Here is a 27,894-nt window from a genome sequence, read left to right as displayed (position 1 = left end):
AATATAGAAATTCTTTATAGCGATCTTTTAATTTTGTCAAAATAATAGATTCACACATGAAGATCTGTTGAACAGTTCACTAATATAATGTATATATACAAATACACACATACAAGAAGTTGAATTCTTAATATGTTGAGTATCTCCCTCTCTCTCTTTGTATGTGTGTGTGTGTGCATGTGTTAATATAACAGCCACATTCATACACTGCGTAGCGCCTTGACCCCCACAGTATCCAGGAAGTTGACAGGGCTGAGGTCGAGGACGATGGCTCTGGGGAGTGAGGGGTCGGGCTCAGCATCCATCTCAATGATGGCAATGTTCTTCTGCTCCTCCCTCTCTGGCTCCCCCTCCTGTACAGGAGGAGACATGATACAGTGTAAAGGGACTCATGAGAATAATAAAGTAAAATGTTGTGCTTTAGATTACTCGCCATGAAAGGTGATTGCATAACGAGGAATGAATGTCAACGTTTAGGGTCAGGGATTTTTGAATAATGCTTATTTTTCTGTTTAACAGACAAAAAATTATTTGTATGAGAAGGCAGTTGAACTTGGAATATGTCGGGAATTCAGTAGATGTTTGGATAAGACACAGAAAAGGGGGGAAAAAGTTATCATTTACAGTAAATATCATGCCTCTAGTCATCCTCACCATGTGCACTGCATTCTTCTTGGCAGCTTTCTTGGCATTTTTCTTCTCGAGTCTTTGTCTTTTGGCCTCTAGTTTTTTCTTTGCTGCCAGGATCTTGGTAATGTCAATGCCAGACTAAAAGAAACAGCAGAAGAAAATCACACATGGTAATAGTTAAGTTCACATCCATTTTCTACAGCCAGTCAGAAGCTTGATTCCTCCTGAGGTATTCGATATGACTGCAATGCACCACTGTTTTACTTTTTAAAATTTGTCCAAAGCTCTTTTTATCTTAAGAAAAAAAACAAAAAACAAAAAACAAAAAAACCACTATTAATTTAAAATTGTACCAATGCCTTTTAACACCTGCACTCAATTCAGCTGGAATTATGGGATATCCTGTATGTACTTAGCAACAAACCATATTGGAGCTCTTTAAAACCAAATATGTGAACTATAGATCCTTATCCTATTGTGGGTATTGTTCAACCAACTTTCTGGTTATGTTGATATAAAATTACTTTATTTGATTGTTTTTTAAGTTGAATTAAGTCATATATGAGAAGACTGTTGTATTTACTTTCCACATTTATATAAGTTAATAAGCATCATTTATTCTGAACATATTCTCAAAAAGAAACTTATTTTGGAGAAGATTTCCTGCAAGAGGAAAACATGTAAGATGTTATTATGCTATTAATAATACCAGGACATTAAGTTCATTACCAGTCACAGAAACACAAGTTATATCTCAGCCAGTTCAGCCAGACCAAGTTCATTAATTCCTCAGAACAAAACAAACATAAACCAGCAGAGCAGGTCTTACTTTGTGCATTCAACGGTATGAAACACAAGTTATATCTCAGCCAGTTCAGCCAAACCAAGTTCATTAATTCCTCAGAACAAAACAAACATAAACCAGCAGAGCAGGTCTTACTTTGTGCTTTCTCTTGAGGGTTTATACGTGAAAAATAAAATGAACTAGGGAAATTTGTTTTCCTGCATTCCACAACTACACAATACAAGCGAACAGAACTTGTTCAGACTCAAAGTTGTCGCACCCTAATTTTTGTTTCTGACAATTTTTAATCTTTATTTATGCCGAAGAATAAAAATGTATACAAGTTTTATACAATGTTGTTTGGCAAAAAACAGCAACCCTTGGTTAGGTTTATTCTGTTTATCATTAGCTTCACACAGTTGGATGTTAACAGCAAGTAATCCACGCTGTACTCCCATCCACAAAAATGTCGTGACCCGTCACGCTCCCTGAGTTCATGTTTATTTGTCACCCTTGTGCTTCCTGTTTCATTTTGGCAGCCACTGTCAATGTTTCAGATTCCACGTCCTGTCAAGTTTCCTTCGTTTGCGATTACCTGCCCCACCCTAATGTGTTTCACCTGTATCTCAGTGTCTTAGAGTTTTGAAGTCCTTGTCTTCCCCTCCTTTGTTGAAGGATCATCGAGTGACAGTTCCAGCATTTTCTTAGCGCTTCTTAATGAGTTTTTGACTGTTTTTGCCTTTTGACCACTCCATTTGCCTGTCAATTTGATACTTTTACCTGTGTTACTAATCACCCGTGTACCAACCTTAGCCTGGTTACAGACAATGAACTTTTATCTGAATCTGTAAGTCTGCTTTGTGAGTCCTTCTCAAGATTGTGCTTGACAAAGAATTGTAATTACAACACCAGATAGACTTTAAATGATATATATTATATTTAGATTATAACTATCTGATGTAACTTCAATTAGATCTGTCTTACTACCACAGCTAAAGTCATATTAAGTGTAGATATAATTTTGAACACATTTTTGCAAGTAGGGGTTTGGATTTTGTCCCCCATCACTTAAATAAAAACACTTCAGAAAGAGATCTTTTGGTATGAACTGGAGGAATGAGTGTAGCAAATAAAACCTGTTTCCTGTTGTACCTGCACATGTGGGCGGGGCACCTGACTATTGTACTACACTTGAAAAATGATGAACCTATCCTTTAAGACAAGTGAAAACCTCTTTTGAGATTGGGATGGGCAAATACCAAAGGCATCAGTCAGCCAATATTCGCAGCTTCCATATGCCGGCAGACATGCAGCTTAAATAAACTAGTCTTCACATGAAGTAGTTTTCATACCACGTATGTAGAAAACATCCTTTGCAATGAGTATTGTCTGCAGAGCAAATAGGAAATGGAAATGACAAGAAAAATTGTCACGGTCATCAGTCATCAACAGTGGATAGGATTTTTATTCCATGAATCAAATGTCTGTCTGGCAATTACAAAGTGGATCAGAATTCGATTACAGTCAATGAAGCCTTGCTGCTCTTCCAAAACAAAACTGATAGCACTTAGCATCTCAAAAAAGACGTTTATGGGACATTTTAACTCATCGAGACAATGTTACACCGGAAAAATAAATCATGCAAAAACAATCTAAGATCTACATCTGAAAACTTTCCTTGCCGCATGACATCACTGGTTCATGCAATTACAGCATTAGTATCCTCTTACACAAAGTACAACCCATCAGCTTAGTCGCTGACAGTGAGTACTAGCAGTAAGTGATCCCAAATTTCTCCAGCACCTTTAGTCTGCACATCACAGTGACTGGTGGAGTAGAAACACTTGTCAAGATCAAAAATGACCAGAATTCCTCTGGTGGTGATTTCTCACCTCGTAAACAAACGTGCAGCCTCTGCGAGTCCAGAGGAGCTCCATGAAAGCTTATTTGTGCATCAAAGATTTGAAAGAAAAGAGCAGCCCTGTGGCTTTGACATGCTGACATTTTAATGAATGAGATGTTCCATTATCTCCCTCCCTTATTCAGTCTCTGCATTTCACCCTTCTTCCATCTTTTGTCATCTTTTTTCTACCTTCCTTCAATCTGTCTTCCCATTTGCCCCAAAGAGACGTGACAGAAGAGGAGGAGGAAGACAGAGGGGAGGAGGGGAGTATTTAAACAAAAGTTTAATGGAAGAAAAGAGAAAAGAAAATGGTGGGATGACATTTTGAACAATGTCTGTCACAGTCGTGATGAATGAATTGGTGAAATGTTGGGTCGTTATTAGTGTGTCAGAAATAATGTTTGTAAGAGAGGAGTTAATTGCATGGAAATTGTGACAAGACGGATTGTTGTTAGAATGGTTTCTTCCTGTGCGAGTGTGTGTAGCTGTTGAGTGTATGTTCATATAAATCTGGGCTTGCGTGTCCATCATGGTGTGCTTGTATGTCTGATACTGTTTTTTAGTGGGCGTCCACATTTAATATGTGAATACATATTAATATTTCTGTGTTTGTTTGTGTTCTGGTGCCTGCAATGCCTTGTGAGGACACATTTTATTTTTAGAGCTTCAGCAGAAGGAAATTTGTCAGTCCTTACTTCTTTAAAGAGCTGTTTGAGCTGTTCCCGGTTTTAGGATATGAAAACGTTGAAGGTTAAGTAGGTGTGTGTATGTGTCCTCACCTTCTCTCCAAGGGCTTCTTGGTACATCTCAGCATTGGCGAAGTAGAGGGTGGCAGAGGAACGGAAGATCAAAATCCCTGGCACTTGCTTCACCTGAAATCAATCAATCAGTTTATCAGTCAAACAGGGGTTGTGCTAAATGTTAACATCAGCATGCTAACATTCAGTTTGCAGCAGGTAGGTTAATGTGTTAGCATGTTCACATAAGCACTTAACTCAAAGTACAGCTGATATTAATGGTAAAGTCTTGCAGGTAGTTGGTTACAAACCAACAAGTTTTGACCTGATGATGGCGCTATATGGAAAGAAGGGGATCGCCAAAGTCTTTACAGTTCATCCTAAGCTGACCATGAATGTGTGTTCCAAATTTTATGGCAAACCATCCAGTAGTTGTTGAGACATTTCACATAAAACCACACATCAACCTCAGGGTGGTGCATCATTTAGGGACCACTGACATCTGACCAAAGTGTTGACATAATCTAGTAGTCTAGTAGATGTTGAGATACTTTCATCAGGGGACCATCAAAGTAAGGAGGCTTCATCCTCTGGGTAACTAAAATTCATGGCAACCTTTTTAATAGTTGTCAACAGACCATCGCTGCCATTAGTAGAGCCACAAGACTTTAGGTTTAAAACTAGCACCATAAATTTAACTGTGCATCTGACTCAATATATAAATATCCTGTCGACAGCTTTTTTCCCTGACTGGCTTTAAAAAACAAGTACTTTAGCTTTCACACATTGTCCTGGGTACACTGACTGTTAAATGCTGCTTGGTACGAACAAGGCGTTACATAAGATTCACAGGGGCTACACCTATATTGTGTTTAATTGCAGACCAGTGTGAAATGAATTCTCTCTGATGTCCTGTCTTATTAATAGTTCAGGGATGTATTGTGTTCATTAGTTCCTCATATAAAAGCAGTAATGTATCCCAGGTTTTCCTGTCTTTGACTAGGTGTGATACTCAAAATACAGAAAATATTGATTTCTGCCTTCAAAGATAAATATTGGTAGTAACACATTTGGCAGGTAGCACTTACTGCCAAATTCTGCTTTTCTATTTGGAAACTGACATAAAAGACACACCTCTTTATCTAACTCTTGGCTATAATGTCAGGGACAAAAGAAACTAATGGTCAGGTGTGCTTTATAGACTGCTCACTCTCAAAAACCCTACTGCATTTGTCATAAAAATCTGCTCTGATTATTCCATTCATCTCTGGCCTCTCTTATGCCTGCTTTCATATTATTTAAATGTAATGTGCCATACCTGATTGTAGTCCTCCAGAGGCCTGTAAATATCAGTATCTGGGACCTGTCCTAATATGGAGTATTTAGGTCTGGAATACACACAAAACAAACAAGTGTAAAAACAATTTGTAGTACTTTGTGCCTAAGTATGGTCTGCAAGAGAAGGACTGAATGAACTGTTTGGTGGAGTGACTGATAGCTTAATGTTCAACTTGACACACTCTCTCACTGAACATGTATACATTTATTAGTGTATAATTGTGGGGGGGTGTGTCAGTGTATTCCTACAGCTGTGTCCTGAAGATGACAGTGAGCATGGAGAAACCAATGGCAGCAGCTAGTCCCAGGTCAGGGTTGAATAGCACGGTGAAGATGAAGGTGGCCACCCAGACCACCTGGAGATAGACAGAGAATGAGAGTGAGGATAAGTAACAACTGGTGGGAAAACAAAACAAGTCTAACAACCCATGCATGTAGCATTTATTACATGTGAGAAGCAAAAGTGTTATACATATTAAACAAAATAAAACTTTGCTGTGAATGCTTATTAGTAGTGAAGGAAAAGGTGATGTTTGACTTCTGTGGCACCACAGCAAAGGCCATATTGTTACCTAAATCCTCAATGCTGCCCTATCAGCTTAGACAGCTTTACAAAGGTGTATTTCATCAGCTGTATGGATTTATGTTCCAGTAACACTGTGTCAGCAGAGTGGGAAAAATGGGAAAACCTCTCGCTTTTACAAGTTTGGAGTATTCACACATTAATCCCTTGGATTTTAAGATGTATAGCCATGTTGCTAGCTTTGTTGTCACACTAGCCTAAATTTTCTATTTTGTTACATATTTCTAACAATTTGTTAACAACCGAAACCTGACAATTTATTTACTTTTGATTTTATCTTAACTGTATCTACCAGTAGTAACTGCTTTGCACCCATCCCGCCACTGGTTTGGACACTTCTGTGGTTTCCTTTCAAGATATATCAAAGTAAATTTATAAATTTACAATATCTTCAGCATCACTCCACTGAGTGCTGAGGTGACTGCTTTTATGTGAAAAATGGCATGCTGCCATGCTAATATGTACTACACATTCAGCATGTAAACATTAGCATGTTAACATGGCAAAAGAAAGCTGACTTAGCATGCTAATTTTTTCAAGTCTGAGTGAAACATTATCATGATGTCAAAATACAGCGAAAGCTGATAGTATTTTGGTCATTTTGATTTATCATGCTCATATATTCATTTACCCTGTCCCATTTGGGCCCCCTTAAGTGGGAATGTTACCTGTGTTGAGAAGTTTCCAGTCATAAAGTCAAATTTTCAGTTAGGGAAAATTTAACCAGCAACTGTAGTATAGTGTGTTACCACGCCACGCACACTATGCAAACATGTTAAGCATGCAAAGTTGAGCTTGTTAGTACTTTCCACGCATACAGTTAGCACAGAGTTAGCATGTTATCATGTTAACTGTATCCTAATAACAGAATGTAACAGGCTTGTGCAAAACTGTGCTAATGATCTATCATGCTAAGATTAGTGAGTTAGAATGCTACAGAACGGGGCGCCCACTGGCTCACCTGGTGGAGTGGGTACCCCATATACGAAGGCTATGTCAGTCACGGGTTCAATTCCAACCCACAGCCCTTTGCTGCACATCATCCCCACTCTCTTTTCCTTTCACTCTTAAGCTTTCCTATCCAATAAAAAGAAAATGCCAAAAAAAAAAATCATCTTTTAAACTAAAATAATGACAGAGAATCTTAGCAATAACAATAGAATATGAGAATAGGTGAGGCTGACAGGAATTATTATTGATAAATGATCATTTGTTTTCGGGGTTTTCCTGAAGAAAGTTTATCTGAACTAACAATGTCATAAATAGTTTGTGAGGCACTAGAACTGAGAAAATAATGTTTACTCCAACAAAAAAATAAAATATGCACACCATACGCAGTACATCCTGTTACCAACATATTAATGATGATATATCTTCCCAAAACATTAACCATTTTCTTGTCTACCTTTTTGCACACTCACCATGTCTACTCTGTTGCTCCTCCACAATGCAGGGATGTCCATGAACTGCTTCATCATGCCATGGAGATTGACAAAAATGATGGCGGCCAGCACTGCCTGCAAAGCCAGTCAAATGTCATACAGTTTATATAGTGCATTCCAGTTTCAAGGCCTGAAACAGGAAGGTGAGTTTGTATGTTTGAGATAAATCCCTAATGTGTTTTTTGAAAGTTTTGTGTGCTCTTTTTAATAAGGCTGCTAACAAATGGCAAAGACTAGTAAGACCTGAGTGTCAGCATTTATAGTCATAATCTTCATATCAAAACTCAGCTTCACACAAGCTATCTTTTCAGATGAATGGCTTTAGATATATCAGTGTGATTAATTCATCGCCCCTGATGTTTTAATAATCTGTACAATAAGTAGCCTGCGAATCTCTTGGTGGTCTTATAGCAACACAACCTCAGCTGTTGTTATCTCTCTGGAGAAGGACGATTTATAATTTTGCAAACACATTCATTCTCAGACTTGGACACACATGTGTATGCTCATGCTTGTGCACAGATGTGAACACATGCAAGCGCCAACACACACAGTACCTTCGGCAATTCTTCAAAGAGAGTTCCAATCCAGAGCGTGATGAAAAGGATAACTATTGCTGAGAGAGCCCCAGCGACCTGCAGTGAGGAGAGAGGGAAGATAGAGGCATGATGAATGGAAATCAGGAGAGAGAGATCAGAGGAAGAGAGTGAGAGAAGAAGAAGAAAGGATGAATGATGTAGTGGTTATTAGAGTGAATTGGTACATGATTATGAGAGGAGTCAAGGCATCATCGGTTAAAGCCTCTCCTCTCCTCTCCACCGTAATGGGCCTTAGCTGATTAATGGTGTTGTCTGACTAAATCGGTTTAGCCTCTCAGCAAATCTGTGTTTGTGTAGGTGGACTTCAACTATGTGAGCAAAAATCAATTCCCTAAGTGTTTTTTAATGATGCCACTTATCAGAGTAACATTAATTATGACCGCTTTTTTTCACTCTGTTTAACCTTTAAGTTAGCTCAGTTTCGTGGCTACGGGCAGAGTGGAGTGTCGGGATGAAAATACTGATCTGAAAAATGACCTCATGAAATATCCTTGTCAAGTTTAAAAAATGCCTGGCATGAAAACCAATAAACATTCATCTAAGTGTTGTTGAAATGCTTTTCAGCTGTGTGCAATAAACACAGCAGAAGCTTCAAATATCATGTGAACTAAATAAAAAAAAACAGTTACCCTAGCTTTTGAAATTTAAATTTATAGTAGCGCATCAGGAGCAGGATGAGTACTAGGTTATGTGCTAATAGAGGACTACAGTATGTTGACCACAAGAGCAGCATAACAGATGTGTTGATAATGATTTTGCAAGATGTGTTGATTTTGTTTTTTAGGTAAAGTACTGCCATCCTGTTACAGTGCTACATCTTAAGGTCTAATTTGAGCATCCATTGGAATGAAACAGATTTTTTTAGCAAGTGATCCATGTAACATAAACAAGCTCTCTCCCTATAAGATCGTGATATTGAGCCATCGCCCTGCTTAAAGCTGTGGTAGGCAGTTTTATCATATTATTATCATAATGTGCTTCAAGTGGACTGAGAGAAAACTAGACTTTGGCACCCTCTCTTGGCTCTGTTTTCAGGCTTTAAAAAAATCTAGACTGTGACGGGAGACTTTGGCCAATCACAGGTGATTTCACAGAGAGAGGGCGTTCCTGTTGGCTGTTTAAATGCAGATGCACATGCAAGTTCCTTTGGTGAAAGGATGAGTCAATGAAATATTCAATGTGGCTAGTCCTGCAGAAACAGTTTCTATTCCAACATTGGCAACAACTGCCTACACTGCAAAGCAACCCCAAAAAAGGATGACAGACTTCTCAAAAATAGAGTCTTAAAGAGTTGAACAACAAACAACATAAAAAAACTTGTCAATATCAATGAAGTGTTTGGAGATAGACAGAAAATGTTGCTACTACTTTAGCCTTCTGCTAACCACAACCAAAGGCTCATAGCTGTAGGTACATGTTCACATTTATGTAGCCTCAAATCAAAGTGTGTCCTCCTCCCTCCCTGCTGCTACAGACCACCTTGCCAGGAGGAGAGCAGCTCCAGAGACGGACCCCCAGTCAGCAGCTGCAGCAACATGAATACAGCCAGCAGAGACACCAGTTCTTGGGGACTGCACAGCCCCAGCTACCTGCCAGATTAGCTAACAAGTGAGACCCAGAGCTGCCACTGGACACCAGCCTGATATGACACCCAGCGCTGGAGTTTGTGCTGGCTGAACTTGAGCCTCTGCAGCTGCTGACCGAGGGTCCGTCTCCAGAGCTGCTGCCCATTCTCCTCCCAGCAAAGCGATGGGTAGCGAGGTGTAGAAACCAAGGGGTGGCTAGCTATCTAATTCTTGTCTCATTTGTTGTCTGATAAACTGAGAGAAAGAACGGGGCAAGGAGGGGCTGAGCAAATGAGCCACGTGCAACTGGACAGTGATATAAGATTTGAAAAAAAAAATCAATGTATGGGAAAGACTGGGTTAAGCATGTGTATATGCTCATGGTCATCGGGTGGTTTACTCACTGATTTCTACACTAAAAGCTCTGTGCAAAGAGAGGTAAGAGTATTCTCACAATGTATTACACAAGGGCAGAATAATGTCCTCTCATACCAACCTGAGTCCTCCCCCCTGTGCTCTCCTGAACCATGGTGCGAGACATAGAGCAGCTGATGGCGAAACACTGGAAAATTCCTCCGATGGAGTTACTCAGACCCAGGGCGATTAGCTCCTAAACAAGGAAAAACACACTACTTACATTCAAGGTATCAACCATAAAAGAGCCATACATCCTTGATTCCATCCATCGCCTCCTTACCTGGTTGCTGTCCACCTTGTATCCATATTTTAGGGCAAAGATTCGTCCCAGTGAGATGGCGATGCCGTAGCCAACCACAGAGAGAGCAAAGGCATCCCCGATCACCTGACCAAACAGAGAGGCAGTTGGGAGAACAGGCGGCTGGAGACTGGTGGACACGGACAGAGTAGAATACATCGCCCATTACAAATACTTCACTTTGCTTTGTTTAAAAACATTCCTGTGTGTTGGGTGTGTGTGTTTCTCACCCTGAGGGAATCAGTCCCACCACGTCCACCCCATATTTATCCTCCAAGTTAACTTGCCAGGAGACCACTGTAGCAATAACAATCTGGGGAAACAGATAGTAAGAGATGCATTAGTGTGCGCCAGTGTAATAGTGTCTGTGTTTCCCTTTATAAGGAACTAAGTGTCCCTAAAGTAGATCATACACATTTCTGTATACTCACACCAAGCAGCTCCACAGGTATAGGAACAGGTAGTTTTTTACTCAAGTATGCGTTAAGTTCTTTTGTGAGGATGAGGCCGATTATAGCGACGATGCTGACCACAAGAGTACCAATGTTTGTCTGTGGGATGAGATAGCATATCTCCAACACAGTCTGGAAAGAAAGACATAATATAATTATTCCTTAAATGCTTATATGAGGAGGCATGTAACAAATAAGTAGAAATATACATCAAATACATACAAAGCTCATTTTAGATTCTACCTGTCAGCTCAGCAAATGTTTTATGTTGTGGGAATAAAAGCGTGCGTACAAGATGGATACACATATTATACTTTCCAGCACAAGATGCTTGACTAAGTTTTAGGAATAATAGTTAAAGTTCATGTTATTTCACTTGCAGAAATCACTCAGATTAAAAAAAAATATTAGTTTGAGCCCTACTCATTAAGAAATATATAAATAAAACATGTAGAAACAAGCATGTGTTGTTGAGTATGTTCTTTCTTACATATATCAATGCGAAGGGTCCACTGTATCTCACAGGGCTGATGCCAAAGGTGTATTTGAGCTGGGAAACAATGACATGGATGGCAGCTCCTGTGGTGTAACCTCGGACCAGCGGCTCAGACAGGTAGGTCACAACAAAACCAAACTTGACTAGGCCAAGCAGAATCTACGTATGCATAACACAGAATGGAAAAACTCATGGAGCTTCACATGAATAAGAACAAACAGGAAGATAGTAGCCATGCACTTATAGCTTCAAAAGACGACCAGGAAAGCAATTCATACTTGACGCTCACTCACTCCTGTGCATGAAATTAACATTTATGGAAATACAAACTTGTTTACTCAAACAGGCGAAGGTGATAGCCAGTGTGTAGCATCACAGCTGCACGAGAAGAACTTCTTCCCAAATACAATAGCGATGCAAGCTTTTAGTATTTCTACAGTATTTTATTTTATTCACTGATGTATTCCTTCTTAGCAGCAGGTGCCTCTTGATGGTTTTGACAGCACATCTACCCAAAAACAGCAAAGCCCAATGGGAAGATTGCTCTCAAGTATGTGACTTCCAGACCAGAGAATCAAGTGACTCCAATTTACCTGAAACAATCCGGACATGAAGGTGACAGCTGCAGCCACTCTGACCCTCTCTGCATCCCGGCTGATGACATCAACTATACTGGAGTTGGTCGCATTGTCCCATATCATAAAGTTGGAGTCTGGGGCTAATCGCTCTATCACCCCTCCTATCATCACACTCATCACCGCATATGTTCCTGAGAAGGGAGACAGAGACATAAAGACATGTTTTTGCTGGCCATACAGTACAATAACATAATGGATATTTAGAGAGATGTTTTTCTCGCTGCCACTTTGGTCCTGAAACCCAATTTCTCGCCACGACTGACGGGGTCATATGTGAATAGATAATCTTCTGCCAAAGTACAAACATTTCTAACCATTTTGGTTGGTGTACATTTTTGCTTTGTCTGTGCCCTTCTCACTGATTCTGTTGGAAGGTGATGTACTTACACCTACCAAACAGAAATGAGCAATAAGTTAAAAAAAATGAAGTTCCTAAGGGTGATGAGCTGTTTCAGGCAGCGCTGGTTCCAGAAGTAAATGTCCGATTCATTTTTGCACAGACAATGTTACATGACTCACAGTTGCAGCACTTCTATGACTTGGATCAGCTCTGTGGTATTAATCATCAGTGAAAAAGATTAACAGCTGTGTTAGAAAATATCTGCTTCTTTGGTTTAACAAAATTGCTACAAGCCTGTGTACATTAAACACTTTGGGGAGAAAGTTAATAACCCTAAAAGTGTATTTCAACAAAGAAATATCCAATTAAATTAATATCCAGTGTGCTGTGTTGTTACGACACACAGCTTTAAATCGTGTAATGTGCTTTACTAACAGTGTGTGGAAGTTAAAGATTGCGGTGTTGAGGAAACTGAAGACACATCTGCAACTTAAATGTTTACTTCTGAATTTTAAACTTGAAGAAGACAAATATCAAGTATGGCACATCATTTAAACTGCTGACGAGAGCATAAACTTAAATTACTGCTATATGGGAATGTACAGTAGAATGGGGAAAACACTTTCAGACCCAGCAGCTCCTCTCACTTCACATCTCTATTAAACTCAGAGTCTGAGTTGCTCATGTTGACAGAGAGATGCTACTATCAATCACATCTGATCAGACCAAACTCAGTCTTCAAAGAGCAGAGTATCTTAGCTGTTTGTGAATGTTCAAGCGCTTTTTTTCCTCTCTTATTTACTCATGCATAATTAAAACTTTAGAGAAATAGGGCAGTAAATCAGTCTGTGTGGACTTGGCTGGGGAACAAAAGTGTCGCCGGTCCAAGTCCCCGTACGGACCAGTTCACCTCCTGAGCACTGCCAAGGTGCCCTGTACAATGGCTGACCCTGTTCTACCTCTCTCATTTAATGCATGTGTGTGGCGTGTGCATGAAAGAGGGAAAGGTGTAGAGACACATTTCACTGCCCATTGCTGTACTGTATGGATGGACAAATAAAGAAAATTAAATTAAAATAAAATGAAAGTTTGACACCAGGTCTCAGCTTTAAAAACAAGCACATCAACAGCTTTGACTGAAGCTGTTGCCCCTGTAGTCATCAATAGCAGCGAGCTAACCTTACCTTCCCTATGTCTGCGCTTGTGCCTTGTGGATTAGGGAAGTCCGTTGGTAATTCTGCAATATTGCTTGCTCGTCTTTGAAGTACTATCCACACAACCTTGTGGTGGATTAACCCCCCTTGTCAACATGACCTGGTGTGCAGATACAGCAAGTGTTAAAGTACAAACCGATTGAGATGTGCTTGGATGTGCCAAAGATGAAGTAGATGAGGACTGGGTAGAAGGAGGAGTAAAGGCCAAAGACTGGGGGAACAGATGCTAACAGGGCATAGGCCATACCTGCAAGGATAGCAGAGGATAAATGTGAGTTCTTATAATACAGTAATAATTAGAAAACAGCTATAACAAGCAAGATACTGAGTAGCAGGGTAATGTACAACCAACAGACTGACATTTAAAATAAATTATAACATCTCTTTCCTCATCTCTTCCACCTGTCTGCCCCTCACTGCGTCTCTACTGAACTGATCTCCTGAACCTCCATCCTCACCCTGCGGCAACTGCATGATCCCCACACTGATCCCAGAGATCAGGTCACCCAGGGCGTTTTCTCTGATGGAGTAACGAGGCAGCCACGATACAACAGGAACACTATCCAGCAGGCAGCTCTTTAACCTGGCACCGGAACATCTGAGATTGTCAGAGAAACAGACAGAGGAAAGAAGAGTAAGAAGGGAGGATAATATCAGCGTACATGTCAAGTCTGAACTCCAGGCTACTTGACTGATGTTGTTTTGACCCTGTTTTTGCCACTTTCGATGTTAACTTACTACATCAAGCTACCAAAAAAGTTAATAGATAATCTTTTATCATCTCTGTCTTTCGACGTTACACTTACATGTTTGCTCCTGTAATAATTAAAGAACTAAACAGCATTCCTACATTTGGAAAGACATGACTTGCTGCTTTTGGTCTCAGACATAGATTTGGTCTTGACTCTGTTTGTGGATATCTATTTATACATTTTAACATGTTTTGACATTATTAAAGTATATTTTACTGACTTGTCAAGTGACTGTAGGTATGTTTATGCAAGTATATATTTTGGACACAGACGACTCAAAGATACAATTTTACTGTGTAAAGAACCACATAAAAAACGTCTTCTTTTTCTGTTATTTCCAGGGACTTAAACCTAAAATGTGGACAAAAGTGGAACAGCTTTTAATGTGTACCCATATAATTGCATGTTGTACCTACCTGACCAAAGACCTTTTGACATGCACACCCCTGTACTGCTTTTGCAAGAAGACAAAAACCAGTAGATAAAGCTGGACTTGTAACATACGTTGCTGAGTGTAATATGATGAGTGATAAAGTCCTTGTTCATTTCATTTTGTTTATGCAATCAAAGGTCGGGGTTCTAGCTTAAACTAAAATGTACAGGCAGAACACTGTACATTATTTAGTGATTTGTTTGTTAAGAAATGTGGTGTATGAAGACTAAGTTATTCTGAGTGTAACCGCTGTGTTATAAGGTGCTGGGTGGCCTGCTGACTGTTTTCTAATTCACAATGAAAATAAATTGATTCACACTGAGATTTTTTCTTTTTTTTGATATTCGAATGTAAACAAGGTGCCAGTGTACATAAAATGCATCAAAATACAGCTCGTTTATTAAAAAAAAAGTGTCAGGGGAGGAACCACCTGACAGAGGTCCTAGAACTACCCTGCGTACACCTGACTCATACAGGGCTTCTGCAGCTGGATTTGCCTCTAGCAAAGATGAGTTAGAACAGCAGGTGTAGAAAGGTTAGAAATAGGCAACTTATTTACTATATATACTGATAAATAATATAATTTCAATCTGTCATTTTGCAAAAGTGGCCCACGGGCAAAGCAAGTCTAGATATAGAGAGTTGAGGTGCACAGTAGATTACATGTGGGGAACTTTACCTCATTGACTTTTTGACCTTCTCAGACAGAGGTGTTTTTGAGTCAGACTTTTCTGCGATCTCATCCACTGCTCCTTCATCCAGGATGTCCCTTTGCACACTGTAGCCCATGCGTCTCCTCTCTGCCATGGCTATGACTAGCTGCAACATAAACAAAAAATAGCTTCTTTTCTTTCCAAATGCTGGCTCGGTTTTTAGCAGAAAATATGTTTTTTCATCATAAATGCATGAAATACTGCCGATGTATTTTCGACAGTGTTTTCATTTTGTTAGAAAAGAATTAAAACTATAAAACAAGAAGCACTACATGTTAACAAATCCATAAGATAAGGCACAATAACAGCTGTAAAACATACAATGTGTTAGTTTCATGTTCAATAATGTCCCTGATCACGATCTCTCTGGGACTGAACTTTTTGAAACTTTTGGTAATAATTACCTTGTGTGTTCCAGCTGTATCAGAAAAATGTTTAATTATGTTGAAAATAGTTCCTGTACAAAACGCCCACAACCTACTGAAGCTCCGCGATGAACCGTGCAAGTTTCATGTAGGTTTTCAGAGGAGGTGATATAATGTTTTGTCCTCTATACTGATGTATTTTATCCAATCTTCCACTTCAGAGAAAACCGGTCCAACTCCAAGTCTATTTCTGGTCAGTGCTGTAATAACAATCTTCCACCTAAATTTAAAAAAAGGTTTCTTCAATCATAAGACGGCACATCCCTCTTTATGAAGAATTAATCCTCCCTGTGTGCAGTGGTCCCCGGGCTTCAAATTGAATCTGCTGTAGAGTTTTCCATCAGATCCAAGTGGCTCCAAGTGGTACCAAATGACAAGTTGTGATTGCTTTTTGTTGCAGTCAACAGATGAAGGGAAGGTTTAATTTTAAAATCCACCACAGAGAGGCTTCTCTGACCAAATAGATAAGAAGATAAACCCTTGCAGATATACTTTCCGCTTTCTTCTCTGTCTCCTCTCTCCTTCACTTGTCTGAGGGAGACACTGGCCTCTGTCTGTGTTGTGGTGCTGCTGCTGTGCCTTGAGACCTTGAAGAGAAATCTAATCTAAACTGGACATTGTTTTGGAGGGACGGGGCAAAGTTCTCAACCGTACGCTCAGTTGTTATAAAGAATGGTAACAAGCGCCGAAGAAATCAGAGATGACCACGCATTGGTGATCATTTACAGAGTAAGTTCACTGTTTTTGTACTTACTGTCATTGCTTTTTTAATTTATTCTGTCATCTTTTACCTAAAGAAATTAGCTTGAGACGGTATTTACAGCATAAATAACCACAGGAAACGCAACAAATGAGAGTTCGGGTGAATCCGGTCAAAACTGCAAAACATACAATAATATATTCACTTCACACTAGATGGTCTTAGATATATCTTATCTGTGGTCTTACATGTGTTTTTGTCTTATCTTGTATCCTTGTGTGATTAGATTAGTCAGCCATTTCAGCTCAGTCAGTGTTGTTCTTGTTAATTTATGATTACCCCACAGGAGACTGAATGGGAGGGCCTGCTTGATCACTGGAAGAAAAGGTACTGATTAACCAGGCAGGACAAACAATGTGCTGTCTTGCTGTGTGTTTTATAGGTAACAGGCATTGATCTTTTCCATGCTGAGTCACACTTTTGTCTCTCATTTCTTTGCTCCTGGTGAATCAGACAGCTGAAATTGTCAAATCCCTAAAACAAAATCCCCTATGTACATCTCCTTGGAGTTCCTTTTGTGTGCTGGGACTGTAACCCAGACGTTGATGAAACGGGTGAGTACACAAGGAAGTTTTTCACTCTTCGTTATCCATTATTATCTTAATTCAAAGCCCACATTGTGGTTCCCACAGAGGTCTAACAGATAAGGCATTTGTGCCTTTGAGTCCGAATTACTACAAACAGCAACAGCAGAGTGGCGCAGCGGAAGCGTGCTGGGCCCATAACCCAGAGGTCGATGGATCGAAACCATCCTCTGCTAACAGTGTTTTATAGAAGGTTCTTCCATTACTTTCTGACTGACACAGTAACGTGGATTAAACCTTCATTTGTAGCCACTGAATGTGTCAACAGTGTAAAGCCGGGTTCACACTGGACCGCTTGCTTTCGGCACCAATGTTAAACATGGCTACTCGCGATCTGCAGTGAAAGTCTCAGTGTCTGGTCTATTTCTCCTGTGAGCCATGAGCTAATCTGGCTAGAAAACACACTGAAAATGTATTGTAAACAATACAGTATATACGAATGATCTGACTATGATAAATAACACACACACACACACACACACACTCACACTCAAGCAGAGACAGAGCTCTACATGTGATTTAAACAGAGCAGAGAGCAGAATCACTAGCTGACCGGTGCAGAGAAATGTGGCTCTGGTGTGACCGACTAGGCAACTGCTAACGGGCGTCTACGTGACAATTAACAAATCGGGGTGCTTCCGTGTCCAGTGTGAACCCGCCGTAATGCAACGAGAGTTAATAATCTGAAATCACAAAGACAGTGCAGTTAAGTCTGGCTCTAGCCTGGTTCCAGACCATAGACCCCATCCACTCAACTGAGTAGGCTTGCATCTCTGGTCTGGCATACTGCAATGAATTTGCGATTTATCTCGTCCAAACGATGGAAGGCCCAATGAACGCTGGGGTGGGGGCGGGTCTAGCGATTAGCCAATCAGCGCCACGCTGATGTCAAGCTGTACGCCGGTGGGTAACTAGTGAGGATAGCAACAATGGCGACCGCTACAGATCCTACAGACCACATTAACGATGCTATTGAGGTATTTTGCCACTACTCGCGTTAATTGCGGACCAAATTAAGGAAGCTGCTAAACTGGATTTAACGGCGATGCAGCTGGGCGTGCACGACGACGGAGACATTTTAAACGGGCAATGCTCGCTTGTTTTCGGCACCCCCGAGGCGTGGATACTAATGACGTCAGATTCTGGGTGAGTCGTTGATCTCTACTGATTGGTTAGGGAAAAATCAAATTCCCTCCCCCTTGTAAATCACCTTCAATGGAAGCCATGTCAGACTGAAGGTTCTGGGAGCTTCAGTCTGACACTCAGGCTAGTCTGGCTCTCTTTGGGTTATCTGGCTTCACTCAGCCCGGCACCGGTGATCTTGGATATCCGGCACTCAGAGCTGGTTGTTAACTGATGCTGTTTTCCTTGGTTTCCCTATGCAGCAATAAACACTTTTTTTTTTTTTTTTTACAAAACTACAACTGCGATGGCATTAATGATGTACAAAACCGATCACTTTTGTTATTTCAGTGGCAAGATTTAATAAAACATAAAAGCTGGCCTTCAGCAGCACTGTGCACACACTTCCACAACAGCAACTGATAGCTGAGCAACCCACTAATCCCATTTTGTGGTAGAACACACTTACCAATTTAATGCTGGAAATGCATAATACAATTTATGCCTGTTCAAAAATTCAATAGTATTGTGGTACTGGAGCTCAGTCTTGGGCTTCAGACTGGTCTCAAGATCTTGAGGGTCTCATCTCAAAATAGTTTGCATTTTCACTTGTATCGGTCTCAGACAAAGAGGACACAGGATTGTAATTCAAGACCAGCCAAGACCACAACTGCACTAAAATGCTGGCGCAAAAGAGTGTTGAAAATGATGGCTAACTTGATTTCAACTCCCTACTGCTGTATTTGTTTGCTTAGAGAAAATTACCACACATAAAATTCACTCTTGCAATTATTTTATCATGACATTTCTCATGGTACATTTTTACATACACAAAAAATTTACAGTGTGGCAATAAAAGAGGTGAATGAAGAAGAAGAGAGGCCATGGTTTGCATGGTACACAATTTATCTTGAGTGTGTCATGCAGTGCGGGATTTGCACTGGTCTGATCATGGTCTTGAGTCAAGTCTCGCCCTGCCTTGGTCTTGGTTTTAAGGTGGTTTTTCCTCTTCTCTTGGTCGTGTCTTGGTCTCAATACACTCTGGCCTTGGTTCTGACTTGCTCTCTGTTTAGGTGGCCTTGACTACAACACTGAGAACTGATACAGTCACTCTCGACTCCTATGAATTTGGGATATAAACCACCTACCTACTGTGGGCGTCAGAAAAACAGATTTAGTTCAGGCCAAGGTTACCAGTGTGTTAGTCATTAGTGAGCTCACCCCAGGGATGTGCTGAAGAATCATCTTTAATCGAAAATGAGCCGACTGTTTTATAGTTGTAGTTTTTCCCTATTTTTCTGGACACATTTTGGTACAATGTCACAGATTTTGTCTCTGGAGCTTTACTGTGTCTCCGTGTGTCTCCCTCTCCTCTTTCTAATTCTCTTGATGTCTTTGTTTTCTCTCTGTTACTGCCACAGTAGCATCAGGGGCCATTGTTATCTTAATTTAGACCCCACACTGTGCCTCCCATATTGCTGTTTAATAATGGTACTCACTGTCCAGCAGTATATCTCGTCAAATGTGTGGTGTGTAAAGCCCCAGTAGCCTAATGGATATGCCACTGGCCTCCCAAGCAGGGAATTGTGGGTTTGAGGTCCATCTGGTGTGTCTGGTAGCAGAGTGGTGCAGAGGAGGCACACTGGGCCCATAACCCAGAAGTCAATGGATTGAAACCATCCTCTGATAGTAGGACTTAATTATAAAGTCAGGGTCCTGTAGTGATCATTACTTCTCAGAGGTGGCTGTTTGTAAATTTTGATCTAATCCTCTGAAATGAACCTGCTCCAAGCCTTGCAGCATTGGTCACCATGGTGATCTACATCAAAAAGTGAGCCAGCTTTGTGAGACAGGAAAACCCAGCCTTTACCTAAAAATAGCTGGCTAACATGCTAATTTTGTTTTGTGGTTGAATTAAATTTACCTATGTAGTGCTGAAAATGCATCACACAAAACTCAATACAGGGTTGCCCATTGTAACCGAGTGGAGCAAAAAGCCGGGCAGAGGAAAGTGTCCGGTTTGGTGACCTCAGAATTGCATCCTTAGTCTTTGCAGACAATGTGGTCCTGTTGGCTTCAGCACGCCATGACCTCCAGCATGCACTGGGGCAGTTTGTAGCCGGGTTTGAAACAGTTGGGATGAGAGTCAGTACCTCCGAATCTAGTTCTCTGCCTGAAAACAGTTGATTGCCCCCTCTGGGTTGGGAGAGAGTTACTGCCCAAAGCAAAGGAGTTTGAGTGTTCTGGAGTCTTGTTTATGAGTGAGGGTAGAAGGGAGCGTGAGATGGACAGGTTTGGCAAGGCGTCAGCAGTGATGCGGGTGCTACGCCAGTCTGTCATGGTGATGAGGGAGCTGAGCCAGAAGGCAAAACTTTTAATTTACTGGTCCATCCATGTCCCAGCCCTCACCTATGGTCATAAGTTCTGGGTAGTGACTGAAAGAATAAGATTGCAGAAGGGTGCAGATAGGTTAAAGAGCTCAGACATTCGGAGGAAGTAGAGTAGTGTAGAGCCACTGCACCTTCACGTCAAGGTGGCAGTTGAGGTGGTTCGGGTATCTGATCAGGATGCCTCCTGGGCGCCTACCGTTAGAGGTTTTCTGGGCACATCCAAGTGATCGGGGGCCCTGGGGCAGAGCTAGAACACGCTGGAGGGATTATATATATCTCATCTGGCCTGGGAACACTTTGGGGTCCCCCAGGAGAAGCTGGAAAGTGTTGATGGAGAAAGGGACATGTGGAGTACTTGGCTCAGCCTGCTGCCCCCGCGACCCAGCCCAAGATAAGTGGATGAAAATGGATGGAAGGATGAAACTCAATACAGTTACTCTCCACTTACTCTATCAATATGGGATATAAGCCACCTACTCCAGATGTCAGTAAACAGCATTAGTTCAGGCCAAGGTTAAAAGACTTGTACCAGTGTGTTAGTCATTAGTGAGCTCACTATAGGGATGAAGTGAAGTACCATCTTTGAGCTAAAATGAAGGAACTCCAGATTTCTTTAGAGACTGTTTTATTGTTCTAGTTTTCTCATTTTTCTGGACTCTTTTGGTACTGTGTCACAGATTTTATCTTTAGTTCTCTATTCTGTCAGAGCTTTACTGTGTCTCCATGTGTCTCCCCCTCTCCTCTTTCTAATTCTCTTAATGTCTTTGTTTTCTCTCTGTTACTGCCACAGTAGCATCAGGGGCCATCATTATCTTAATTCAAACCCATTTTGTTGCTTAATAGTTGAACTCACTGTTTGTCAATAGAACTGGTCAATTTGTTATGTGTCAAGCCCAAGTGGCAATCTCTTCTATTCTATTGGCACAGTAACATAGATTAAGCCTTCATTTGTAGACACTCTGAATGGGTCAACGAAGGCATCAAACCAGAGCTGATTATCTTAAATCATGAAGCAACTTCACTGTCGTCTGGCTCTCTTTGAGTTATCTGGCTTCACTGGGCCTAATGTAGGTGATCTTAGATAACTGTTATCAAAAAAGCCAATTATTATCTGGTTCTGTTAACTCTGGATTTCCCAACCCAGCTACGATCACGTTCATGTGAAAGAAGCTGAGCTGTTAATTATAACGCCAGGGCCACACCGCGCTACGAATAGCCTCGAAGTGCCGAGAAGCGTAACCAGTTTCTTTTCGGCACCCATGTTAACCGATTGTGTCATCCACACCGGCCGCGCAGCTCCGCAGCCGGCCCTGCAGCGATTGTTTCAGCGTCTGGTCTATTTTCTGCGCGAGCCGTGAGCAAATGTGTCAAGCCGGGCAGGAAGTCAAACAAAGGAACAACAACCGGTCACATCCGGTCAATTTTCAGAATAAAACAAATTTCAAAATAAAACACCCCGTTTGACAAATGCGATGTATATATGTGTGTGTGTTTATATGCATATATTCATTACTAAGAAGTGGACATACATGTACAGTTGTTAGGAAAACATGGCGTATAATTTTATGAGGTTATTTACTTACCCATGATGGAAAAACAGCCCCAAATGTGACAAAGACAACAGCTGGCGTGGAGAAATGCCCTTCTGATGTGAACAGGCTTGTGCGAGAATTTCGGTGTGCTGCGCTTCGCAGCACTTCGTTGGCAGTGTGGCCCTAGGGTAAGTGTAACATGTCTGATATGTAACCTTCCCCAGGTGGAGAGTATATGCTGCAAACCCTGGACTTAGGCCACACCCAAACTAATATGTTTTCATTTTAATGTGGCGTTTCAAAACAAAAGTAATCTCCGTAGACATGAGCATTTTAGATCCACATCAGAAATATGGCAACATATAAAAGTGGTACCAGAGGCAGTATCTACCAACAGAAGAAACCATGGCAATGAGACAGGGATACCCACAAAATGTATGTAGACCTAGTTCTAATGTTTTGGCTTGACTGATAAGACCCAATCGAGAAGCGAACGTGGGTGTCTGCAGCATCAATTTCAAAAGTTTCCGCCTGTCCAGACTAAAACACAACCCGGAGTTTTCAAATTAAAACAGGGTCAACAGCGATTTCAAAGGTCTTTGGTTCAGTTATTTAAAAAGGCAGAGTAGTGTGGACACTTGGCATAAACATAACAATAGTTTTATAACAAATACTGTGTGGATGTGGATGTAGCCTTAGTATATCAGGTATCAATATCTGAGGTTCTCCAAAATATCTTAGACCCAAGTTCTTACAGTTTAGTTTTGCTACAGGTTCACTTGGTTCTCTATGTTCACTTAATTCATTTAGATCGTTCAGCACAGATACTTGCAATAGCTGACTCAACATAACAGCAATAAGACCCCCACCTCACAAACACACATATGACCACTGACTTAGAAACACGATAGATGAAGTATATATTCGTAGAGGTCTTCAGTTCAGCTTCATTTCTGTGGTACACTTCCTTTTTTAAACTCAGGTATTAGTAGTATCCTGCTTGTGATTCAATAAAATGCCTTCCTCTGTTTAACCAAATTGATTCAGTAAGCAGTTTTTACTACTCTTTGTTTTTCCCTGTGAACATTCCTTATTTCTTTTAAGGGTTTACTTTTAGGTATTCGTTTTAAATAATCAATCCTGATACAAAAGGGGACAAGGTCCAAGGCCTGACCATATTTTATGGTTGTAACTTGTTTATTTATGATTAAAAATGTGTGTAGTTTGATATGTCAATAAATTTGACCAATTTTAGAAACAGTAACAAGCTAAGACGCTGTTTATTAGGACGTACCTGTTTGAGGACATTAAGACTTAATTGATGTCTCGTTTGAGGACATTAATTGTCATTGACAATGTTTAATTTTTTATATTTATTGGGTCCTATAGGAATTAAAAATGCATACCAAAGTTTGGATCTCAGGAGGATACATATAGATATCTGAGATCTTAGGAAAAAAGCAAATAAATGTGATTCTTCTTTTGTTTCCTTGGATTTAGTTCCTACCAGTCATCTTGGAACGGTACAATATCCAGATGTCAGTGTCCAGAAAAGATGTTGGCATCCACAAGCAGCCATGACAGTCCAGAAACCCAATGAAGCAGCTCCACATTGTCAACAGAAACTACTCTTCCTAGAAGAAAGAAGAGATTTTTGTTTATATAGTAATTTACATAAACAATCAAGTGTCACAATAATTTCTGAACTAAATTATCTTTTTTTCTTTTTTATCTCGTTTTCAAAATAATACAATTCTGGCCTTTTACGTTTTTACACCACATGAGACTTTAATTTAACTCAAACACAAAAATTCCCTTATGTGTTTTACTAAAGCTAGCACAACAGCTTTAAGCAATTAGCTAATGTAACATGCTGCACTTAGCTTAGCTTCCAGGGAGTGAGCAGGTAGACAGCTAATTGCAAAAAAACTTGTTTACTTCACATCACACGAAATATTACATATACTGGCGGGATTTAGTTTACCATTTACACACAAACAATTCAATTCTATTACAACAAAATAGTAATGCTAACCAGCTAACTTTAACTCACCACAATAATCCTCTTAATTGGAAAGAAAGGTAAGATGGAGTTCGCCCTTCTCTCTCTCTGACAGCCATTTAACGTTCCAGCGTTGCAATGTTCCCTTACAATACCGCCAGCTCCACTCAGTGGTCCCTCTTGGACATCTTACACTGCAAATTTTTTGTTTTACTTTTCAGAAACTTGAATGAGTTTCACACATAGACTGTTATAGGTTTTATACACAGAGTTTACCCGCCTGGGCTGAGCGAGGGACACTATAGGACACCGACGCCTGCAGTGCGTAGGAGGCGTTTATGGGGCATCTGTAATTCGGGGCTTCAGAACATAACCTTGGTGACACCAGCAACATTGTCAGAACCATGAACATATAAATCTCAACATAATAACGTCCTCAGCCAGATTTGTATAGTTTCAAGTTTAACTGCGATCTTTCGTAAGCAGAGTGGCGCAGCGGAAGCGTGCTGGGCCCATAACCCAGAGGTCGATGGATCGAAACCATCCTCTGCTAGATCTATTTTCTCGGAGGTTCCCTTCTATTATTTTCGGATGGACCCTGAAGGGGCATTAAACTGAAGTGAAACAAACCGGAAGTACAAATGTCCGCCGCTGGTCGATTTTTTCTAAATTTCCTTCCCTCTCCCTTTTTCTTTTAAATTGAGTTAGTTATTTATCATGTATAAATTTGTTTTTTTACATTGTAATGATGATCAATAAAGGGGAGTGTTATAAACCATTATAAAATGTATTCATAGGAAGATAACAAAATAAGACAAGACAAAATAAATTAAAAAACATTAAAAGATAAATGCAAAAATAATAATTACAATGTTGATGATAATAGGAGCCACCATCAAGAGTCTTTTAAAATGGATTCCTATTTAAAATAAGCAATTTGCTTATCTGTTACTACTGTTAATAATAACAAAAAAAAATTTATAACCCTAAGAAGTGCTTTAAATATAGTTTGACTAATCGTTTGTTTTGATGCAGAGGAGGCAGACTTCACTGTCAAAATAACGACTATCATCTGGTATTCAATAAAAAAAGATAAATAAATAAGGTGTGATGTGTGCATTTTAGCATCTTGAAATCATGCTGCAGATGCAGAGAAGCATTATCCACCTGTGTCCTTTATAAAAGAAGCAATGATTATCCACATGGTGACTTTATTTGCTGACATTAAACCTGTAGCTGCCTTGGGTGTGTGCGTTTTTGGGGGGCTCGTCAACAAAGGGCACTGGTTGTGGAAAAAGAAAGAAAATAAACTGCACTGATACAGGCAATATGACTGACACAATAACATGGATTGATGTCTTCTTTCTGCTGGAAATTAACCTTTCACTCTAGTTCTCTATGAAGTGGGTTAGTTGTCTTAATTTGTCTGGTTATGAACAAATGAAGAACATTTTTCACTGGATGTTGAGAATAACTTTTGATGGTCTTAATGTAGGTGTGTAAAACCAGCCTTATATGTGTAGTATTTGACATAAGGGACTGTATGAAAATTATAGAGTGGGTAGGGTAAGAGGCAGAAAAGGGGAGCACTGTGTGTTTTTCTTGTTGCTCAGGGGACGCTCTTAACTGTCTGTGGAGTGACACATGGGAATGTTTTGGGTGTGTTTACAGGTGCAACAGAACTCACCTCTGACCACACCCAGAGGTGAAACAGGCTTGAAACATTTAACCAGGTGGGGCAGTGAAACCAAGCAGCAACCTCCAGGCTGAAAAATGAAGCCAACACTGAAGTGCCAAAAGCTGCAGTTCTTTGAAACGGCCATTTGAGATTGGTTCCAGAAGCGAGTCAATCCCCAAAGACCCCCGTGTTAAAATGTTGAACTTTACAGCAGAAATAAACATGTTTACAGCCTGGTACAAATAACAGTTTTGGTCCCTAGAGCTAGTTTTCCCCCTTCATGACAACTGCACAGTGTGAATTTGTATATAACTCACTTGCTTACATTTTATTAAGGCTTAAAATTATGCATGCATAATGCAGTGGGCCACTTTGAGAATCATGCTGTTTGTAGATAGTATCTTAGGCTTCTCAGTTAACCCTCTCTCCTGCACAGCGCCTGCCTCTCCCCCAAATATGGTAACGTCTGGCTCCAAAAAAGAAGATGGCTACAGCTGAAATGCCTAACTTGAGGCTTCAAAGCGGGAGTCTACAAACCAATAGATTCAAGCCTCATCTTGGGTGACTGTGTTGGTTTTGCTCAAGTCTCTAATGCTTCATGTTTAGATCTGACGCTACTGTTTAATGGAAGTGTACATTTTCTTATTTCACAGAAAGTTTTTGACGTCCAACACAGTGTTTTTTTCTTGCTTGCTTTTGATACCGCAGGTTTTCATGTTTGTAAATATATTTTTTTAAGTTAAGATGGCCACCTGTTTAAAGTTTTCTCTCACTTCATTTCACAGGGGACTGCTGTCTGGTGAGGTCTGATTGGATTTTAATTTCTGGAAAGTGTTTGTGGCAGCAGCGGGGCCAGACTGATAAAGCGAACAAAACAGAATGTTGAATTCACGTCATCAAGATGGTCTTACAAGCCTACAAATGTGTGTTTCCAGTGAGGAGAGAAATTCCTCTAAGATCTCTAAATGTGGGCTCTGGGTTTGTTGATAAAAGTCAAAAACAGCCTCTCAGCTTCTGAAGTTCTTTACAGTGCTTTTTCTACGTGTTTCAACCAGTGGCAGGCCAGTTCTGTTTCCTCAGCCAGTGAAAGAAGACCTCCATTAAAAACAGCAGGACGGAAGGAGTGGACTTTTACCCCCATGTTCATAGAATGACACACACAGCTGGCACCAGCTTTTATTTATGATCGAGTTTTATCAGTACGAGAGGGCTAAATATGACTCTTAATATCTCAATATTAATTTAATCAGTTGGCAAACCACTCTTATCAGTAATGACTCTGTTGTAATAATGAATCTCTTGGACATACAGTAGCCAATAAATTTTGAAAAGCTTAATTGTGCATTACATCATTATAGTTTCCTTTTTCCAAGATGGTTTCTTGACATCTAAATATTTTCAAGATTTCTGGCATAAATGGCAGCATAATTATGTCAGAGCCAGCATTCACTGGTGGAAGAAAACTAAGGACTAGAAGGAAACATATAAGGCACTGAGAAATGAAGGTTATGATATTGTAACCCTAGTTCTATTAAAACAGGCGGCGCATTCTTCTGGACTCTTTGGGTATACATACTGTGGGGTCCGCATGTATTCAGGTAGGCAAGTCTTGACTGACCGGCTACGTTTATGCTTTTCCCAGTGTGCATGCACGTGATCATTAATAGATAAGCATCACCCAAAGAGTCTAGTAGGGGGCGGAGCCTGTGTGAGATCGTGAGGGCATTAACTGTAAAACTGATATTGAAATAATATTTTCCAACAAAACTAAAGCAATGCATTAAAACTATTTCCCTTCCCTGTTTAAGCCTTGTTATTGTAAGAAACACCACTTTACAAAACACACTGATTGATTAGTCTTTACAATGTGCAGGAAACTACTCTGTCCACGTTAACATGTGACACAAATGGAAGATTGTTTAATTTTTTGAACGGAAGTTTAGTTTAATTGTTGTTAAAATAATCAAACCACCGACTTCATATTGTTTATCATTTCAGCATGTGGAAAGATCCTACATGTCTGCCAAATCATCAGCATCAAACATATTTCCCCAAATTGATGCACTG

General features: G+C 40.2%; 1 protein-coding gene, 1 long non-coding RNA gene and 2 other non-coding genes across 5 annotated transcripts in view; 3 read left to right on the top strand and 1 right to left on the bottom strand.

The window, feature by feature from the left end:
* The window catches only part of slc26a6 (solute carrier family 26 member 6), a 30,566-nt gene extending 6,216 nt beyond the window's left edge, over window positions 1-24,350 (bottom strand). The window contains exons 1-18 of one of the 2 annotated variants that reach the window (XM_049580114.1): window positions 24,201-24,350; window positions 23,655-23,781; window positions 15,301-15,440; window positions 13,895-14,034; window positions 13,573-13,683; window positions 11,838-12,013; window positions 11,239-11,403; window positions 10,728-10,880; window positions 10,527-10,609; window positions 10,279-10,426; window positions 10,078-10,191; window positions 7,975-8,052; window positions 7,397-7,492; window positions 5,642-5,748; window positions 5,373-5,442; window positions 4,097-4,189; window positions 655-768; window positions 207-353 (exon numbers count right to left, since the gene is read on the bottom strand). In XM_049580114.1, coding sequence (XP_049436071.1) covers window positions 207-353; window positions 655-768; window positions 4,097-4,189; window positions 5,373-5,442; window positions 5,642-5,748; window positions 7,397-7,492; window positions 7,975-8,052; window positions 10,078-10,191; window positions 10,279-10,426; window positions 10,527-10,609; window positions 10,728-10,880; window positions 11,239-11,403; window positions 11,838-12,013; window positions 13,573-13,683; window positions 13,895-14,034; window positions 15,301-15,428 — 1,923 coding nt within the window. In that variant the 5' untranslated portion in view covers window positions 15,429-15,440; window positions 23,655-23,781; window positions 24,201-24,350. Of the gene's footprint in view, window positions 1-206; window positions 354-654; window positions 769-4,096; window positions 4,190-5,372; window positions 5,443-5,641; window positions 5,749-7,396; window positions 7,493-7,974; window positions 8,053-10,077; window positions 10,192-10,278; window positions 10,427-10,526; window positions 10,610-10,727; window positions 10,881-11,238; window positions 11,404-11,837; window positions 12,014-13,572; window positions 13,684-13,894; window positions 14,035-15,300; window positions 15,441-15,738; window positions 16,357-23,654; window positions 23,782-24,200 lie in introns of those variants that run through there. The other variant, XM_049580113.1, reaches the window with a different exon arrangement.
* On the top strand, window positions 16,379-27,873 carry LOC125891137 (uncharacterized). Its single transcript, XR_007449606.1, has 4 exons — window positions 16,379-16,488; window positions 16,806-16,846; window positions 16,973-17,073; window positions 26,613-27,873. It is a non-coding gene; the product is annotated as an uncharacterized LOC125891137 (long non-coding RNA).
* On the top strand, window positions 17,208-17,279 carry trnam-cau (transfer RNA methionine (anticodon CAU)). The gene has a single exon. It is a non-coding gene; the product is annotated as a tRNA-Met (tRNA).
* trnam-cau (transfer RNA methionine (anticodon CAU)) lies at window positions 24,631-24,702 on the top strand. Its single transcript has one exon. It is a non-coding gene; the product is annotated as a tRNA-Met (tRNA).
* Window positions 27,874-27,894: the final 21 nt, after the last annotated feature.

This window comes from Epinephelus fuscoguttatus, linkage group LG7 (genome assembly GCF_011397635.1).
Source record: "Epinephelus fuscoguttatus linkage group LG7, E.fuscoguttatus.final_Chr_v1".
In the NCBI taxonomy this organism is placed as follows: Eukaryota; Metazoa; Chordata; class Actinopteri; order Perciformes; family Serranidae; genus Epinephelus; species Epinephelus fuscoguttatus.
Note: the sequence above shows the minus strand (reverse complement) of the source record. Positions and strands in the feature narration are given on the sequence as shown.